The 19,900-nt window shown below is 57.6% G+C and overlaps 1 protein-coding gene across 5 annotated transcripts in view; it reads right to left on the bottom strand.

Annotated features, from left to right (window-relative positions):
• Positions 1-6,730: 6,730 nt before the first annotated feature.
• Positions 6,731-19,900, bottom strand: part of AMBRA1 (autophagy and beclin 1 regulator 1) — a gene marked incomplete at its 3' end in the record, with an annotated part of 131,325 nt that continues 118,155 nt past the window's right edge. For all 5 annotated transcript variants that reach the window (XM_084240841.1, XM_084240842.1, XM_084240843.1 and 2 more), the window contains 4 exons: positions 18,630-18,769; positions 11,809-11,901; positions 10,331-10,524; positions 6,731-7,218 (listed from right to left, as the gene is read on the bottom strand). In XM_084240841.1, the coding sequence (XP_084096967.1) occupies positions 6,731-7,218; positions 10,331-10,524; positions 11,809-11,901; positions 18,630-18,769 (915 nt within the window). The remainder of the gene's footprint in view (positions 7,219-10,330; positions 10,525-11,808; positions 11,902-18,629; positions 18,770-19,900) is intronic.

The raw sequence follows: 19,900 nt of genomic DNA, 5'->3' as shown, positions 1-19,900 counted from the left end.
GAAGGTGCCAGCCGCAGGCTGCAAGCACGCGGCCTTGCTCCGCTGGGCCCTCCAGCACCACCATCTCTGAATCCCTCAGGGCCACCCGCAGACCTGACCACCGCCCCCTCAGGCTGGCTGCTCCGGGGCCCAGGTCAGCTTGGGATCGGGCGAGCAGAGCCGCGGCCGCCCGAGGCCCGGTGCACCGCTAGGTGGCAATGTCGGTCCCCGGTGCCAGCCTCGGACGGGAGCAGGGGCCACGGCTCACCCGCGCCCAGCTCCAAGTGCACCGAGCGCCAGCTGCGGAGGCCTGAGGCTGGGCCTCCCAGGAGAGGGATGTGGGGGGAAGAGGGGGTGGTGGGGGGGTTCTCCAGGCTGCGCTCAGGGGTTCAGTGAGTGGTGGGAAAATGAAGGGTGCCCAGATTCCAGCCGGTACCCTATGGAGGAACGTGTGGGCGGGAAGGCAAGTGCAAGTTCTGTTTGTGTGTGACTGCAGGGAGCGCGCGTAGAAGCTAGTAGCTGTCTGCATGTGCGTTGTGCGCACAGCCACGCCTGGATACCAGGGCACCCGTGTGCTGGGAGCGTGTGCACACGTGCGTGTACATGCGTGTGCATGTCTGGGGTGTGCGGGCCGGCAGGATGCGCACAGTCGGTGTGCCCGTACCTGGGAGCTGGGGTACATGGACAAATGCGGGGTGGACACCAGGAACCCATCGCCCCTCACGTTCCAAATACCCTGCCAGGAGGCTGCACAGGGGAGGTCGGGCCAGGAGCGGGCAGGGGATGGCGCCCGCCTGTGGGCCAGGAAGGGTTGAGGGCAGGACCCTGTGGGCTTCAGAGGTCCCCTGACCTTGGGGACTCTTCTTGGCAGAGCACCCATTGGTGTTCTCCCCCCACAGCCAAGGAGCCGAGTCCTAGCCTCTGACTTGTGTTGAGGGACAGCTGCTTGAGTCCCCCAACTTGGCCTTATGGGACACCCAGCTCTGTTCAGCGTGCACGCTGCTCCTCGTTGTGCGTGGGTGCCCCGTGTGTCACTGGGAGGCCGTGGGCAGCACGGCCCATAACCCATAACCAAGAGGTCCAGGTCCAGCCCAGGCTTGGGTCAGGTGAGTCAAAGATTCCACCTTCCCCCGCACCCCCTTGCTCCTGCGTGGCCCTGGAGAGGCACCCTTTGCCCCAGCAGCCAGTGCAGGCACCCCGTTTTGTCCGTTTTGGGACTGGTGTGGAGGGGCCAGCCCATTTGGGGGCGCCCCCCATCTCTGTCCTGGTGGGTAGGGCCCTGGCTCTCCAGTGTCCTGCCCTCCCCCAAGCCCCTAGCACGCAGTTACTGCAGCCTCTGGGCGTGGGCACCGGGCACCGAGCTTCCCGGATCCTCCAGCGCCCCCCACCCTTTCCCGGAGGACCCCAGCGCGAGCTCTGGACGCCTGGGCGGGGGTGGAGGTTGGGGGGTGGCTTGGGGTGTGGGTCCTGGCTTGGTAGGCTTTCGCTCGAGGACTCCCGGAAGGCTGTGGTCCCGGGTGCGCCCCCGGGGTGGAAGAGGCGACTCGGGAGCGCTCCGGAGGGAGAAGGGCGCCGGGAACGTGGCACGGGCGCCGCGCCGGACTCCTCCGAAGAGGATCTTGGCGCTGAACCGCCGCGGGGAGCCGGGGCCGCCGGGGAGGGGACTCTCGGGGTGGGGGAGGGGTGCCGGGCGAGGGCAGGGGTGCTGCCCGTCGGGGTCAAGGTCGCCGGCGGAGGACTCCACGGGCCAGAGTGGGCTGGCAGCGCCAGGGGGCGGGGAGACGGGCGGGAAATAGGCTCCTCGGGGCTCCGGAGCCCGGCGCCCTGCAGAGCCGCGGGAGGGAGGGTTGGAGTCCCGCCCCCGACGGCTGCCCCGGCTCCTGGCGCTGTGGGCGGGCGCACACACCCTCCGATGTCCGTTCCCTCCCGGGGCGCACCTGGAGGCGCTCGCAGAGTCCCCGAGCCTTTCCCCGGCGGGGCCTCTCACCTCCTGGCCCTCCGCGGCTCCCGGCGCCGCAGCCCGCCCTGAGCAAGCCCGGGGCTGAGCCCATCGGACCCGCCTCCGGGGAGCCTCGGGGGGTCCGGGAGCCCCGCGCCTTCCCTCCCAGGAGTCCCCCGCCCCCGCGCGCCCGCGGAGCCACTTACCAGACACCTCCGCCCGCTCCCCTCGCACCAGACAGGGACAGACGGCGGGGACGGGTGGGCGGCCCGGCGGGCCGGCGTGGGGGGGTGGCCGGTCCGCGGGCCGGGGGCGGGGACCGGGTGCCGAGGGGCGGCCCCTGCTCCGCCCGCAGCTCCCGGCGCTGTGGCTCCGACTCGCGCTCACGCTCGCACTTTTCCCCGAGCCGCGTGATGTCACGGGGAAGCAGCCAATCCCGGAGGGGCCGCGCCACCCTCCCCGGGCCGGCCACCCAACGGGGCGCGCGAGGGGCACCCCCCGGGGCGTCGGGGACGCAGCTGCCAGCGCCCCTCCGTGGGAACGGCAGACAGCTCCCACCTGGGCACCGTGGGGCCGCCGCCCACAGCCGCCTGGGCTGCAGTGCGAGGGGCGCTGCCCTCCCGGGAGACTGGGGGTGGGGTGGGGTGGGGTGTCCGCGTTGTCATGGGGACGCGGCGCCCCCTCGCGGGCTGGGGAAGGAGCTGGCAGCACCGTCTGGCTGCGCTCCCCGCCTCCGCCCTGACCAGGCGCCCGGGCCCGGGCCGGGAGGACTCGCGCCCCCCGGGACGTCGCTCCCGCCCCGCCACGCTCTCGGTTGGGCCGTAGAGGCGCGAGTGCTTGACCCCACGAGGAGGTTATGGGGGGGGCGGACACTCTCCACGGCTCAGTCGGAGCCCAGGGCCGAGCTCCGGCAGTTTCCAGCCTCGGGGCTGCGGCTGGCCCGGCAGCCCGAGAAGGGGCGCGCCGTCGGGGCCCGGGAGGAACCGGAGCAGAACGCGGTGGCTGGCCAGAGGAAGAGGCGCCCCCCCAGCGCACACACCCTCCGCCCGCCCCCTCCCCCAGCGGGCTCCCCGCTTCCGCTGTCCCGGGCGTGGAAGGGGTGCGCACCCGCTTTCTCAGTTCCGCGGGGGGACGGGCCGCCCATGAGCGCGGCCTCGGAGAGCGCGCAGAGCCTGTGAGGGCAAGTCCAAGGTCACCTGGGGCGAAGCCCGGAGCTGGACCCCGGAGGTCGAACTGCTGGTCTCTCGAGGTCTCGGGGAGCTGCCGTGCCGGGAGCCTCGGGGCTCGGAGCCCTGGCTGGAGACGCGGGAGCACCTGAAAGTCTCCGGCCGGGGCGCCCGCGGGGCCGGCAGCGGGGCGGCTTCAGCACCTCGGAGAGCTCCCGGGCCCGGGGTCCGCCGACTCCGCCCCGCGCCCGCGGCTCCGCGCTTCTGCCTTCCTCGGCCGCGGCCGCTGCCCGGGTGGGCCCGGGTCGGACGCGCCCCCCGCGCCCCCCGCGCCGCCACGCGGGGGCTGGAGGCCTGTCACCCCAAACTCTGAGCGCAAAACACCTGAAGACGGTTAGTTCCTTCTCAGTGTAAACTCAAGTCCCGTTCCTTCTCCGCCTTCCCCTCGGGCTGGGCGGGGGATTTTGGGGGTGGGGGGAGGCGGGGACCACACTGGAGGTGTCAGGAGCTGCCAGAGAAGGGCGGGAACGCCGGCAAATGCCAGCGCTGCCAGGCTCGTGGTTTGGGGCTCTCTCCGTGCTGAACCCCCAGCAGGGCGGGTTCCCAGAGCGTCTGAGCATCAGGGCCGCGGCCGGCTGGGCCGGAGAGGGAGGCCACGGTTCCCTATGGGGGTGACCTGGGCGCCCAGGGTCCTCGCCACCGGGGGTGCAGGGAGCGCTGTTGTTTCTGCCCGCACTTCACACGGGGGAAACACTCCGCTCACATGACGTTAGGTGACCGCCGGGACCTGCTCCACTCTGCTGCGTGCCTCCTCCGGGGCGGTGCTGGGAAGGTTTAACTGTATGGGGGTGGGGGGAGGCACAGGCGAGGAGGCCAAGCACAAGCCAGGTGAGCAAACAAGCAAAACCAAGGGCTGGAGGCCACAGGAGCCAGAAATGTCTTAGCTGCTTCGAGTGCTTCAGGCGAAGCTGCAGTGCTGAGACTTGACTGCTCCAGTTTCTCCAGAAACCCCAGTGGGGTGGGTTTCTGGCCTCCTCCTGCCCCGGACCCCAGAACGCACAGTGGAACTGTGGAGAGCCAAGTTGGGAACCAGGAGACGTGGGCTTTAAGTCTGCTCGCTTTTGAGCCAGTTGGATCCACAGAACTTGTCTGAACCTTCTCCCTCCTCTCCAAATTGAGCTCGCCCACCTCTGCCCTCCCGCCCCCCCTTGTCAGGCCCTTGTCATGACATGCAAATAGCCTGCAAAGCCTTTAACACGGGCGCGGTTCTATCCCCCAGGCAGCGCTTTCTAAAGGGACTATGTGGGGTCGGAAGGTGAAGACAGGGGCCCCCAACACGTAGGGCTGGGTCCATTCCTGGCCAGAGACGGTACCGGCCAGGCCAGGCCAGGCCAAATTTGGATCATCTCATCCACAAGTTCTCATACCCCTTCCTCTAAAGCAACTGGCCCCACCAGTTAGTCGTGTGGTCTGGGGTGAAACCAGCACCCACCTCAGAGGGCTTTTTCTGTGATGACTGAGCTGTAACACACATCGAGTCCTTGGCACATGGTTTTATGGCGAGAGTCCTTCCTGCCACGTGGGGGGCGGGGGGGAGGACAGGAATTGCAGCCATCAAGGCCCAGAGCTCAGAGCCCACCTCCTTGGGAGCCTGCCCTCGCCACGGCAGAGCTGGGTTCGAAAGACTCAAGACTGGAGAGAGCCGGAAGCCACCCGAAGGGCCCTGCAGAACAAGCCTTGCTTCCCGCTACAAGGGAGGAGAGCGAAGCAGAAAAAAGGCAAGTGGTTTGCCAAGGTCACAAAACAAGCGCATGTGTTTTTCAGTCGAGTCTGCCATTATACTTTCTAGAAATTTTTTTTTCTAATTACAGAAACTCTTCCCTCTTCTATTACTTGCCCATCTTTTCGTCTCCGTTGCAGAAGCTAAATTCTGCCTGTCCCATGGCACCTGGGGCGGATAGAGGCACACGAAAGAGCAAGTCGAGCACTTATTACTGGCAGCCAGCCCTGGGGGACCGGTGTCCCTGCGCACCCCCATTAGAGTTGGGGCAAAAATCCTTCTCCCACTTTCTTGAAACCCGAAGTGGCTCACGGCCCAGGAATAGAGCAAGTCCTTCAGCCACTGTACGGAGGACCCAAAGCAGAGAGATGTGGAGTCGAGCAGCTGGTTAATGGTCTTTGGGGGACGCTTGCAGGGAAGACCGTGCTCCCCAGCCAGCCCAGACACCCTGTATGGGGGGTTTCCCAGAACTGGAGGCGATTCAGCTTTTGGCCATCATCCTGGGCAGGAAGCATTCGAGATGAATGGCCTTCTTCATTCCGACCCACCCAGCCATCACTTTCAAGGTCGCCCCGACCTGTAATAGGCCCCCAGGGACGGAGGTGGTAGGACAGAGAAGCATGGCATGACGCAGAGGGGGCAGCCCTGACCTGAGGGGCTTCCGCTGAGGCGTCCCCACCTAGACCACAGCCCCGGCCAGTGCCTGGTTCAGCTTGATGGCACCCCCCACCCCACCCCCCGCCTCCCCCACTCCCTCCTCCCTGGACACAGACAGAGCCGAGCCTAGTGAGGGGCATGTCATCATTTTAATGATATAGATCTTTGGTGTTTCCCTCATTAGCAGTCAGACTATCCCCTCTCCTCCCACCACAATGTTTCTATGATGAGTTACAAACAGAAAAGAAATCACATTTTCATACTAAAAACAAAATAATCAGAGCCTTGATTTCTCCACTAGAAACTACACGTACAGTTCAAGATTCCACATGCAACACCTTAAATCACAGACCAAGACCTCACATTCTGACCTGGAGTCTCATCCCCTCCCTCAGCCTTGGGTTGGCTTTGGCCTAGGCTCAGGTAATACTGTCACCCACAGGTGCTGCTCTGAGGGCCTGGGGGTGGGGCGGAGAGGAGACTGGTAGACAAGCCCCAGGGGCTGGCCAGCATACACCCCCCACTCCTGAGTGAGGACCTGCCCACCGTTTCTTGACCCCACACTTGTATCAGGCAAGCGGGCTGTCTGTCCCCTTCACACCAGGGTTGTCCCCCTTAGTAAGTGCAGGAAGTCCCCGTCCTTGGGCATCTGGGAGCCTGGCCTGGCCCCTGACTGGGGTCCCCGTGGGGTAAGATGGTACAGAGAGGCTGAAGCTCTGGCAGGCTCAGAGATGGAGGTGGTTTCTGGGAGCCAGGCTACCTCTCCTGCTCTTGGGCTTCTAGTGGCTTTGCTCAGGCCACAGGTGGACAGGGCAAAGCTGCCCCATTGGCCACTGTCAAGGATGATTTGGCCCAGACCTGGAAGACTGTTCACCCTTCTGGAGTTCCCTGCCCAGGGCTGAGTCCCTGGAGCCACATCTCTAGGAGAAAGGGGGGTTTCATGGCAGGGATACCCACGCGCTCTTCCATTCGCACCGGGCACAGCAGTGTGGTTCCCCTGGGCACCAGATCCTGGAAGGCTCTAGTCCCCTGGGGCAAGTCTTGCCCATCTGACTGCCTCATACCCGCTGACTGATTCCTCTTGGCCCCCCACCCTGTTCCTGCTCCCTGATGCAGCCAGCAGCTCTTCCATGTGTTCGGTTCCCAGTCAGCTGTGAGGTCGTTTCTGCTCAGCGGTTCGAGGGGAGGCGCCAGTGCACACGTTTGTCTCTACCTGTTCCGTGGCTCCCCGCTGGGGCCTGCAGCACCCCCCCGGCTGCTGCCACCTCCGTCAGGAAGGCGGCTGCTGTCGGTCAGCTCACAGGGCAGGGTTGGTTCCTCAGTGTTGGGAGGGGGGACGGGAATAGGGACCGGGGAAGACGGGGGCAAGACTGGCTCCCGCCCAGGGGTCCCAGGCTGGTCCCAGGAGGCTGTCCGGGGGCTGAGGCCCCGCTCTGCCAGGTGCCCGGGCTCCAGGAGCAGTCCCCGAGAGGTGGAGGGCTGGGGCGAGGCAGCGCGGGCGGCGCCCGGCTCCGCGCCCGTCTGGGAGCTGCGGTGGATGCGGTGGCTGACGATGATGTTGTTGCCGAAGCCGCCCATGGAGGCCATGGTGGTGCTCTGCTCCCGCTGCACCACGGCCGTCATGCCCCCTTCGGCCATCAGCCGCTGGATCCTGCTGAGCGCGTCCTCCCCGCCCGCACCGTACTCTGAGCCCTCACCTAGAAGGTGCGAAGCAGAGAGGGCATGAGCTGCTGGCCTGGGCCTCTGGGCAGGGGTGGGGGAGGGGGCAACTTCTAGAAGGAGTTGGGGGACATCAGGCTAAAACCTGGAACAAGAGGCGGCCTGACTCGCTCATGCTGAGAATCATGATCAGACACATGAAACCAGACTCCCCGGATGATCAAAGTTTCTACTTCCGTTGTACGTTGTACCGACTGGGAAATGGAGGCCCCCGGGTGGCAGGAGGGGGCCAGGGCTGCGCAGCCAGGAGGCAGGGCAGGTGAATGGGCAGCTGTGTGGCTTTAATTAACCGCTTTGGCGCCAGTGGCACGTTAGTCACCAAACGACGAGGAGGCTGAGGGGTAGGGCTTTGCTTTCTTTGCCTGCTCCCCATGTGGGGTGACCTGGGTCTTTGGAAAAAGAGGGGCCCCTGCAGGGTGTGGCACAAAGGCAAATGGTTTGTTCTGCTTCCCTGCCAAGCTGTGCTGTCTTTCCTCAGTGCTGTCTGCAAGTTATTTCCTAGCAGTCCTCGAGGACGTCTCCCCAGAAGGCGTTTGTCCCCCGGTCCTCTTCACCGACTTCCCCAAGTGGATGCCCACATACTGCCTCCTGGGGCTGGATGCCCGAACCCTCATCTAGGCCTGGAGACAGCCGGCTGCTCAGGCCCGGGGCCAGAGCCAGCATTCCAGGGAGGAAGAGGAGATACCAGTCCTTCCCCAGAGACCTGGCATTCCCTTGGGCTGGAACCGATGCGGCTTCGGTTCGAGCCTTCACGTCCACATTCCTCAGTTTCCTAATGTGGGGGAGAGGGATGGAGACACGCGGCTTGCACAGCGCCGGGCAGAGCCCAAGAGAAAGCCAGTCAAGCGCCTGGCACACGCGGGCACTCAGTCAGCGGGGTGCAGAGTGGAGATCGATGCTGAGGGACCTTTCCCCGGCGGCTGAAATGCAGGCCAAGCCCGTGGGCAGCCAGGAGCAAGGCTGCCAGGCCGGCCCTGCTCAACTGCTAATTTGCCTCCTCTGGCCTCTTGCTGACCAGCTTAGGATTTTGCAGTCTGGGGGCCTTGAAGGTGAGGTGTTTCTGGGTGGGGTGTGTGTGTGTGTGTGTGTGTAGCGGGGCGGGGGTTGTTACTTGTTGTCAATGGTCATTTTTCCAGGACTCTCTTTGCTCCCTCCCCACCTAGCCGCTTCTCTCTGCTCATGTGTTTGAGCAGATTTCTGGGGCCAGCCAGTTCCATGGCTTAGTGGCACTGAAGGACCCTCCAGGGGGCTCAGTGAGAGTTCTCCCTGCACTGCCCTTCCACCTCCTGCCCCTATCCCAGATCCCTCAAGGCAGCTGCCCTTCCACACTTCCCTCTCAGGCAGCTCAGCATCAACTCCCAGACAGAAGGAAAGAGACTCTGAGGGGCTGAGTATTTCTCCCAGTATTTTTCCCAGGGAAAAAATGGGGCAGAGGGTAAGAGGACAGGGCAACAGAGGGCCTTGGTGTCAGCGTGGCTTCGGCCCAGTGAGCCAAAAGGACAGCCTGGGGAGGCCCCAGAGACTTCCCTGCACTCACCGCCACTCCCACGGCTTTCCAGGAGCTCTATGCCCAGAGGGCTTCCCCAGCCTCTGGGCTGTGCAGCGGGGCTGGCCTGAGGCCTGCTGGCATTGCAGCTCACCGTGCTGGGCTCTGTGCCTTGTGAACTATCTGCTCTTTTTACTGAGATCACTTCTAGGGGCCGGGCAGGGTGGCCTTGGGACCCACAGGCAGCTGCCACTGCCAGGCCCAGAGAGGCCTGGTGCCCTCGCCGACCACGTGGCTCCAGTTGTGGCACCTCTCATAGGTCATAATTCCTAACTGGTCTTCCTGCTTCTCATCTCTCTGCACCAAGTCTTCAGGCTCCTGCTACTACCACTCTAATCAGCTCCGATCCATTGAGTTCTGGGTTAAGTCCATCCTCTACTCAAAACTCAGCAGCTCCAAGAGTTCCTGGAACCCATCCTGGGCTGCTCAGGACTAAGATGTCTGCCTAAGAGACTTGCACCTGGGGATGGCTGGAGGAGCTTTCAACTCCTCCCTGAGGCCCGAAGCTGCCACTGGCAGCTGTAGCCAGCACGTAGTCCATGCCAACAAAGAGCTATGGGCCGCAGATGTAGCAGGTGGCCTAGGCCACAGACTAAACAGGGATTTGGCTTTTAAAAATTTCAGTTCATGGCAGCAAGAGGGACAGTGGCCTGTGAGGGGACTGCAGGAGAGCAAACTGTGCTATGGAGGTGACAGGGGAGTCTTCAGGGGAATCTGTTACCCTCTGCCTGATGCGCACTGCGCCTTCTCTCGAGGGCTGGCTCTTCGGAGAAAATGGCCCAACACTGACCTAGAAAATGCAGGTCTATCAGACGCTGCCTTGCTAGAAGCTGGGACCGGGGTAAGGAGAGTGACGGAGCCTGTCACTACAGCGGGGCTGCCGCTACTACCTACCGACAGACGCGCGGGCTCTCCTGCTGGGAAGTGCTAAATGACTCTTAGAAGTGTGAGGCCAGTGCAGAGAGCCCAGGCAGAGGCTGCCCAGCCACACCTGAATAGGTGAGAGAAGAGGCTGATGGTGTGCCAGGCTGCAGCCAAAACAGCAGCCAACCATGGGGTCAATAGGAGCACAAGAGGGCCTTACGGCAGCCGGCCCCAAACCACCAGCCTTGCAGGGGGAAGACAAGCTACCTTGTGGGGTGGACCCGGAAGCCCGAGGCCTGGGGTGCATGTGTCTAGAGCGAGAGTTTGCAGCCGGGACTCTCAGGCTTTTCCGTGGTGAGTACTTTCTGTGCTCTCTCCTTAGAGGAACAGCCTGGCTCCTCCGAGTTTTAGCGGCAGGGGAGGTCAGCGTACTTGGGAGCTAGGCAAAGCTTATCAGAGCAGCTGACCGAGCATGAGGACAACAGTGTCCCTGCCTGTGAGAGCTCTTAATGCCACCAGGTTGACACTGCCCAGTCATGGGAGGACTCCCTCGGCACCACCTGTTTGGAGGATGGCCTGGAGCCTCAGGCTGTCTCCTGGCGGGGGCGGGAGGGGAGGGCAGGGGCGGGAGGAAAGATTTGCCCTAGCTCCCCCAGCTACAATCGACACAAGGCTCCCACCTTCGCCAGGCCCTGAAGCTGCCGCCCCTGGCTCCTGCATCTCCCTTTCCGTCTGTGTTTCGGCATTCTGCAGCTGAAGGGCCAGAGTCTGGGTGCCCTGAGATGTTACTGAGGTGGTGGGGTTCCGGGGCTGCAGCCCAATTGCATTCATCAGACCCATGTCTCTGTCTGTCCTCCATGTAGCTCTGCTGGTTCTAGGGAGAGAAACGGAGAGGGCAGTCAGGCAGGACAGCACCCCTTGAGCTCCAACAGCTCCACGCTGACCCACAGGGCACAGCCTGGACCAGGGCCTACAGGCTGAGGAGGGGCCCTATGCTCCCACAGCGCCCCCGCCGGCCATGGCAGTCAATGCGTCTGCGTTCCTTCTTGGCCAGACTGGTCAGTCCTCTGGGCTAACAAGAGGAGCCGCAGAACCATCATTTCTGGAAGCCCAGCTGGTTCAGTCCCTTCAGCAGAGAGGGCATCTGGGGAGGTGCACATGGCTGAGCTTAGAGGGCTCTTATTTGTAAGATCCAGGAAGCCACTCGCTGAGCTCTATGGGACAAAGGGGGAGCAGTGGAAGATGATCTTTCTCTCTTTACTTCTCCTTCCTTCCAACCACATGCTGAGAAGATTCCAGTTTAAAGTCCTAAACTTCCGCTGGATTTCCATTTAGAGGAAAAGCGCAGGAACTCTACACTTGATTTTGGCCAAAACACTGAGGAGCGGTAACACCAGAACTCCGATGAGCTGTGCTGACAGCTTCCTTCAGTGCCTTCTGCAGACAGAGGCGGCAGGGAGGGAGCACAAGCTGCCCTGTGAGCAAGCCCAGGCCCAAGGCAACACCCCTTTCCTTGGGCATTTTGCAGGCATTGACTCTTGGGATAGCTAGAGCTGGCAGCAGAGGGAGCCCAGGACTTCTGAGACAGTCACCAGCCACTCCTATTTCTGGCTACTTATGGGGACTATTCCTCCCGTTGTGCCCTGCCTTGCGAGTCCTCTAGGAAGCACTGACTGCCTTGGGTTTACCTGGCCCGGCCAGCACTTCATTTTCTTAAAATTAATAAATAACTCATTGATAAATTAAGTGATAGGACGAGCACCAGGGGCCTACTCTCTAGCTGGCCATGGGTGGGTCCCCAGCTGCAGGTCTGGACAGTGTGGTCCCTGGGGTCCCAGTCATCTGGAAGATGGTCCACAGAGTCTCCCTGAGCATGGCTCCTAAGACAGTTTCACTCTCCAAGTTCTGTCTTCTCTCCTCACCCCAGGGTGCCCAGACACCATGGTTGAGATGGAAGAGGGCCAGGGGTGTTCTAGAAGGAGTCTGAGAGCAGAGGTCTCGGTCTCTGAGTCATGGAACAAAGCAGGTGGAAGGTCACTGCTCTGGCTGAGGGGTTACTGAGAGAGCCTGGAGCCAGTCTGAGGGCACTGCTCGAGCACCCATCAGAGCGGGAGGAAGGGACAGGCCCCAGTCAGCTGTGCCTCCTTTGAAAACTCACCCAGGCCTTTCACTGCTCCGGCTGCTGGAGTGGACAGTGAAGACGGTCTCGTTCAGCTGGTCCCAGTAGTACTCCACACCGGAGTTTAAAGCCCTGAAAATGAGTTGAAGGAGAACGAGAAAGGCATGAGAGAGGGAGTGGTGAGGATGCCTTATGATGTCTGCGTTTTGGGGACTGTAATTTGGTAACTGTCCTTCTCTCTCCCGGGGCTGGGCTGAGGTGATTAGAGGGGCCCCTTCATGGGGATGCTCAGTGCTGGAGCAGTTCAGCCAAATCCCCAACAGCCCAAGAGCCTATGGTGCACTAAGGTGGTTTTAGCATTTTTCATCCCCCAGACAAAACCTGACTGATGCCTCCTTGGGATTACAAGAGTGCTAAGAGACAGCCACACTAGGAGCAGGCAGAGGTTCTGAGTGTTCTGCAGACAGAGAAAGGGGCTGAGATGGCACCTGAGAGGCCCTGGGGAGCCTGCCTGAAGGTATGCTATGCTGACTGCTCAGAAGAGGCTTCAGACAGAGCGCGGGTTCTCACTCACCACAGGATCTTGCCTGCTGCCATGGCAGGTGGGGGAGGAGCGAAAACAAGGGTACCTTCACAATCTTAATTTGCCTGGACCTCCTAAGTCTCACCAGGAAAAAGCCCTGAGTCAGGACAGCCCAGGTCTCCTTCGCCAGGGTAGGCTGGACAAACAACTGGAAAGTGCCCCAGAGGTGAAGATGCCCTTGCAGTGCTCACAACTTCTTTTGGGGCTAGGAAGGAAAGACGTGGCTGGTCTGCCGATGGCAGAGAAGTGTTTCCACCTGTTGTGTTCTAGGCTGCCGAGCGCTCCCACGCACAGTGACCAGAAGGGAAGCGATGGCCTTGCATCTTTCTGTACTGATCTGTCACCTCAGGTGGCGATCCTGGCTGCCAGTGACGGGTCATTAAACACAAGACAGCGCCTCTGTAAGATTCAGGCCTGGAAGGGTGCTACCTAGAGCCAGTCATTATGGTTGAGGGTGGGGTCCTGGTGGGGAAGCGGGGCAGGAATTGGGGAAGAGGTATTTCCGAGTCCTCTGATTGCAACCCCACTCTCCATGTAGAGGTCTAAGCGATACTCAAAACAGCAGACTCTGTGCCTGAACAGGATAGGTACGGGCTGGAAGAGCTGTTATGGGCTCAGCTGCTCTCCCTACACCCCAAACTTGTATGTGGAAACCTTGTACCCCAATGTGTCTATCTGAAGATAGGGTATTTAGGAGATCCTAAGAGCAAGGCCCTGACTGAATAGGATTGTGGCCTTCTAAGGGGAGGGTGAGAAACCCTTCTTGTTCACCATGAGAGGACACAGTGAGCGGGTGCCATCTGCAAGCCACGGGTCTCCACCAGAACCTGACTACGCTGGCACCTGCTAGGACTCTAGTCTCCAGAGAAATAAACTTCTGTTAAGCCCCACAATCTGTAGTTTTCTGAGTAGTCCAAGTAGTCTAAGACAAGCTCCAGCAAAAGCCAGCCTTCTAACTGAGAGGCCCAGCCACTCTGCTGCGGCAAGAGAACGGCAGCAAAGAACAAACGGTCAACGGGCTGTAAGACGGACCAGGAAAATGTGAGTGCCTCCTTCCGAAGCCCAAGGATGATGTAGGGCAGACCTGACAAAGCTGGCAGGGGGAAGGACTGCATCAGGAGGATGTGCTACTATAGGAGAAAGCAAAGCGGCCTCCACACCGAGCCCCCCAAATCTGTCTTGAGAAGGTCACTATGATTCTGGGTATCAGGCTGCACCTGAGGGCACACTAGTATCTTTGAAGGGGAAGGGCCACAGGCAAACAAAAGTGCTTTCCCGTTCCAGCTCCTTTACACCTTCCAAACACTGAGCTGTTTTTGACTGAGAACAAAAGGGGCAGTGGAGGGCAAGCAGGAGAGGAGGTCACATTAAGGAAGGGTCTAGCAGCCGGAAGTCAACGGCAAAGGCTTGCAGAAACTAAGTCCTTACTGCAAGTTGTGATGAGTCAGTTCTGGTTGCATGGGGCCCCACATGAAGCCAGATGCCAGGGAGCCTCTGATTTACAAACTTGTCAGGATTTATTGACAGGTGGCAATACCACGTGGGTTCTTGCCAAATCCTTCCTCTGTAATTCTTGCTAGCCAGGGTTGGTTAGTGACGACAAACTTCCCGCTGAACCTACACCAAGCCATGTACCGTGGGGCCAGGAACCTTCCTTCCTATCATAGCAGTGGCTGCCCCAGTGCCCACTCTTTGAACTGGGACTGTCAGCTCTGACAGCCACAGGATCGCCTGAAACACTTTCCATCAGCAGCAATGTCGGAAGCTAGGAGCTGTAAATTCTGGCCATTTACTGACAATGCCAACTACCAAACAGAACGGGGCTGTGGAGGCTGGTTCAGCTGTGCTATAAGACGCACCCTCATTCCCCCCACCTTTCTGCCCCTCACCAACAAGTCTGCCTCTAGTTCTCATTTGTTTCACTTTCTGTGGTCGGAGCATCTAGACTACTACAAGCTTCTGAATCTGGTTGAAATTCTGGCACTGTACCAAGAACAGTTGGAGACCCCCTCTCTGGGTATCTGGGAAACACTTAGCCTTTGATACCCCAAATCACTGATCTCTGTGCTAAAGAATGGCTCCAAGCTTCTCCTTCCTCCTTGGGTCTTAGTGAGCATGAATGAGTCACTGTTTGTCTAGCTTCCAGGAAGAACCTAGAGCAAACATACAAAAGGATGAAGAGTAGGAAGGCCAAGCATGATCAACCTATTCAAACAGACTTCGCTCAACATCTGGCTCCCTTCAGCAGCAGCTGCAAGCTGTGTTTCTGGGCTCCCTGGTGGTGGGACCTTCAGGACACCCTGAACACAGCACAGCTAAGAGTCAACCTGGCCTCCGGTGATGACAACACTTTTACACAGAATTCTTGCTCTGAACTTCCCAACTTCTAGGGGATATTCCTTTGGAGAACATTCTTCTTTCCTCTATCAGTTTCTTGGCTGCAGAGGCTTGGACCATAGGCTGTCTCCTTGGAAAGAAGGCCTGTTTCCAAGAAGACCCGCACAGTCCCCAGTCTCTGTGATGCCAGGAATGGTTGGCACCTGGCTCTTGGGGACAGCCTGAAAGATAGTCTCTGTGGCTCCCCTTTTGATTCAGAGGCGTGCTTCTCCCCTCCTTGGTCAAAGATGCTTGATTATAATCACTGTTTACAGCAGTAGCTCCCTGTTAAGGGATAGAGCTGGGGCCTTAGCAGGAGCCCTACATTTAGCCAAAGGGCCAGATGCCCCACAATCCCAGCCGATTTTGCTTCTGACATGAGTCTTTCAATTCTTCTGCACGGACCCTGAGAAGCAGTGGTCTTCCCAGCAACACCACTCCACTATTTGTAGAGCTGATCCAGAAAGCCAGAAGAGAGCAAGCACCCGCTCGACTCAATCTGGTACTTCACACCCACTATGGTTATCCTTGGGGATGATGGCTGGGCTGGCGTTCAGCCAGAGGCACAGTGGCAGCTTGGGAGGAGTGGTGGATAGGGAAACAAAGCAAAGGAAGAAGGTGCACCTCATTACAGAAGAGGAGCGATGGGGCTCTCAGTCACCATAATGGCTCTGCTGGGGCTGTTCATCCCCTCACCTGTCCTGGGAATTTCTTTCCCTGGAAAGGTGGAATATTTCCTTAAGCCTTTGCTACTGTCAAGTGTCAAGTTTTCAGTACCACTAAGAGATGCCTAAGGAGCTTGTTACCTCTGTCTTTGTGCTTACAGAGAATGCTGAGAGAAGACAATGGAGGAGAAATCAAGAGCAGGATTGAGAGCACAAAATGAGGTGCAGCTGCCTGTGCTTGGGACAAAGGCAGACAACCACCTGTTTTGGAGGAAGGGCTATAATCTTGGCCCAGCTGGCTGGCTGGATTCTGTGCCCTTGGGAATGGGTGTGCCAGGGAGCTGCGTCACACAGGGACAGGCAGCAAGCCTTAGGCAGCTGCCTCCTGAAGAGACAACAACCCTGAGCTCCTACTTCCCCATTTATTTGTTCTCCTCATTCTAGGCCAGAGACCAATCACAGACTGTTCAAAAGATGCAAACGTTCTCACTTATCCTCTCTCATTTTCCACTGCATCAGTCACCTGACCTGCTTAACTGCCTCACGTGATCTAGAGCTGCATTCTCTACCTGAGTTCTGAGGAGAGTTATGAAATGGTGTATGTGTGCTCTTGAGATACATTTTCTCTGGGAGAGAAAACACTTTCATCAGAATTTTAAAATTTTTTTTTTGGTTGTCTCCCCTCTAAAAGGGTTTTTGATTAAAAAAATGGTTAAGAATAGCTAAGAGGAAAAGCTGTGTTGTAAAGTCAGGAAACCTTATTCTGTCATTGCTTTGGTGGGAGGCCTTGGGTGAATCTCAACTTCCTTTCATGTATACTATTTATAGTCTTCTCTGCCTAAAGCAAAAAAACCACAAACAAACAAACATCTAGACTTGAAGGCGACTGGCAACTGGAGAAGCTTTGAACAACTTGGGACAAAGTTCTATCATTCTTAATTCCCAAAGCACCCCCATAAATCTGGTCCAAAGGTTTGGGGCATTTCCCAACCTGACCCAAGAAATCAGGAGAAACAGCATCACCAAAAAAAAGAAAGGCAGGCTGAACTAGTTCTCTCTCAGTCCAACACAGTGGGGCCTGTGATGGGATGTTGTTTGCTGCGTCAAGTGCTAGTGCCATCGTGCTCATGGAAGAGGCCTGAATTGCTGGTGGGCGAGAGAGTTCTCCCCAGGCAGCCCAAGATGGCTTAAGCCTGCTGAGACTCTGGATGCTGAAGACAACATATGGGGAGAAAAGAGAAAATAGAGGCCAAAGCCAGCTTCATGTTTGGCTGAGGTGTCCGTGACTCACATCACGTATGTAGGCTGGGGTTTCAGACATAAGAGCCTTTGTGGGGCCATGCAAACTGGGGTAGAGATGCTGCCTCTGTAAGAGCACATCACTTTCTGCAAGGGACAGGGCTGGGCGTTTGGGTGGGACAAAGGTTAGTGGCTGGAGTCATAGACAAGTCCACCGTGCTGAGGAAGGCTACAGTATTCATGAAATGATGGCCCAGAGTTGTGTGTCAGTTGTGGAAAAGGTGCCCACTAGAATTCCTCATATGAATTCCTAAAGAAGAGACAATATAATTAGTCTCATGTGCTTTGGGGAAAAACATTTCAAGACAGACTGATCCTTGGCCAGTGTTGTCCTAAGGCAGCAACTCACAGACCCAGCACCTGGGCTACCAGTAGCACAGCTGGGGAAAGGGACAAGCTATGTTCTGAGAAGGCACAGGAGCTAGTGAAAGAGGCTCGCTGGACACAGACCCTAAAGAGAGTGTGTGGGCACAGCCAGGCAGTTTCCCAGCTCCCAGAGCAGCTTGATGAGGTCGGGCTCAGACAGCTGCCTCTCTTGGGGAGGGATTCAAGATGGAAAAAAAGAGCTGCTCTTAGAACCAGGTTTCATTCTCCTGGGCCACAAGCCTAACTCGGCTGACAAGGGATCATTCCCTGCTCACCGACCAGGTCACAAGAAGTGACCCAAACACGTACTCCAGGCAAAAATCACCAAAGGCCTTATCAAAAGGCAACGTGGACGCCCCCAACAGCCAGAGACTACCAGACCAACCACACCGTACTCTGAGCTGCAGAATACCCTTGGAGGGGACTGCACTAAGTGCAGAGCTAGTGTCAGGATGGCCTGGAGGCAGAAGTGGCATTTAGTCAGCTGGAACTCTGCAGCAACCCACGCAGCAATCAGTCTGATCAAAGTGAAGCATAGAGCTTCACACTCCCCACCTGGCTGGGTCTGGAAATTGATGACAGCCCTGGCTGAGCCCCAGGGGCCTGAGTGAAAGCATGCCTGGATAGACCCCTATCCTGCGAAAAGTCAGAGGAAGAAGAAGGGGTGTCATCAGGACTTAAGACAGAAATGCTTTAGTCTTCTGAGCCCTCCCACCTCCTACTTTAAGACCAGAGAATAATCATTTTGATTTAAAATTGAGCTTTTCGGGCCTCCCCGGTGGCGCAGCGGTTGAGTGCTGGGTTGCGAAGCTGCCCGCAGCCTCTGCAGTGCTGGTTCAATCCCCGGCTGCTCCCCGGCCACCGGAGGAAGGTCCCGCATGGCGCGCAGACCTCTCCTGCCGCCCGCTGCTCCCCTCAGCAGTGTACTTCGGTCCTTCTGCCTGCTCTGCTCCCCGCTCTGGCTCTGGTGAATTCTCTCATCCTCCCGCGCTTCTGACTATACCCAGTGCTTGTATAAATAAATAAATAAATCCTAAACAAATAAATAAAATTGAGCTTTTCAATCTGTCTTCACTATTATAAGCCAGAACCCCAAGGAGAAAGGAAAACAGGCAGGACACAGACAGAGCCAGGCTGCTAGAGATTGGCTGCATGACAAATCAGGGTTTAACAATACTGTTTCCCATTTTATTTCTTAAGTTGATGTCAATGACATTTACACAAACCCAAGACCACCTGTTGAATTTTTCAAAAAGGGTTTAGAAAAGCATCTTTGATTTCTATGCTTTTGCCTGCAGGGAAACTTTACTATCACTAGGAGACCAGAGAACAAGGGAAAACAAAGGGAAAAAATACTGCCTTAAATTTAAAAAGACATAGTAACTAAATGGAACTTTTGAAGCTATCTGGCAGAGAGAGCTACCCCCACCATCCCCTAAGTGAAAAGGGCCCCATGAGGAGCGATGCTGAGGAGGCTCTAGCAGGGTTACCACATTCATGGTGAATGCTAATCACTCCGGTCTTCTGCCTGAGTACCTGCCCAGCCCCTTCACCAGCCTTGTACCACTCACTCTGGGCGGCAGATCACTAGGTCTCCTTTGTTGGTACCATAGGCCAGGCCGAGCCCTGGCTCTGGCAGCCAGCGGGCAGAGTTGATGCTGACGTGTCTCCGCTGGTCCGCAGGCATGGGGTAAAGGACGTTGAAAACTCTCTGGGTGGGAGAGAAAGAGGGAAGAGGAGAAATAAGAGAAACAATATGTTACCAAGAATAACAAAATACAAGGAGAAATTAAATTCCTTCTATGGCCTGAAGCAAGTTAACCGCAGGGAGGAAAGGAGATGGTTAGGCTGAGAATGGAATGACTTTCAACATGTACTTCAGAGCTTGGGGTAGCAAAGGGGAGGTGGGCCCTCTTACTAAGAGACCTAAGGGCTAGGTCTTGGGGTGCCCTTGGATTTTTCTGCATGAAGCTTAGCTGCGTTCTTCTTAAAGCCTTTTAGCACTTCTCACTTCACTGCATTTAAGTCACCCTTTGGAAAGCCCCATGCAGTGCCCAGCTCACCAGGAAGAACTGCCCTTAACTTTTCTCTGGCCAGACTAACCAGTGAAAGCCAAGCTCAGATGGTAGTCCTGTTACCATGGAAATCACAGCACTCACAGCAATGGGGGAACTGAAGGTGATAGGGGGGCGGGAGGGGGTGATAACATCAGAGAACATTCTTAATTCATCTAATTAAAAGCAATGTTAAAACTGCTATTGTTAAGGAAACCTAAAAGGTGCAATAAGATGTAGGAAGCAGGGCAGAGGGGAAATTCGAACACACAGGTACAGGATTTCTTTCCAGCTTATATAAATCGCCATTTAATAGATAATTTCCATTTCTCCAAGGCAGAGACAGTGTCTCTTTTCAACAGTCTACAGCTTTCCGAAGCTACTATTTTCTCAGGGGGCAGCTTAGCTAAGCCAAGGGTTTGGCCTGAAGGTGAAAGAGAACCTCCGAGTCTGACCTACACATGCTCCAGAAGCCACATCAGCCAGAGGTAGGGGCATGGCAGTGGAAGATGAACATGGACTCTTGAGTTAGAAGACCTGGATTTAAGTCCTGATGTTACTGCATAACTTCTCTAGATCCCACTTTAAAAAGAGACAGCACTAAACACTGAAATAATTGGGGAGATTAAAAGAAATGATGTATATAAAATAACAGCAATGGTCCCAAATCGTAGATGGTAACTGTTGTTATTACTAGGAACTGCATCTGGGGCTTTCAAAAAGGTCATCAGGGCTATGAAAAGGACACACAGCTGAGAATCTATATGGTAGAACTTATCTATTCAATG

The sequence above is a fragment of the Talpa europaea genome (genome assembly GCF_964194135.1).
Source record: "Talpa europaea genome assembly, chromosome: 1".
NCBI lineage: Eukaryota > Metazoa > Chordata > Mammalia > Eulipotyphla > Talpidae > Talpa > Talpa europaea.
Note: the sequence above shows the minus strand (reverse complement) of the source record. Positions and strands in the feature narration are given on the sequence as shown.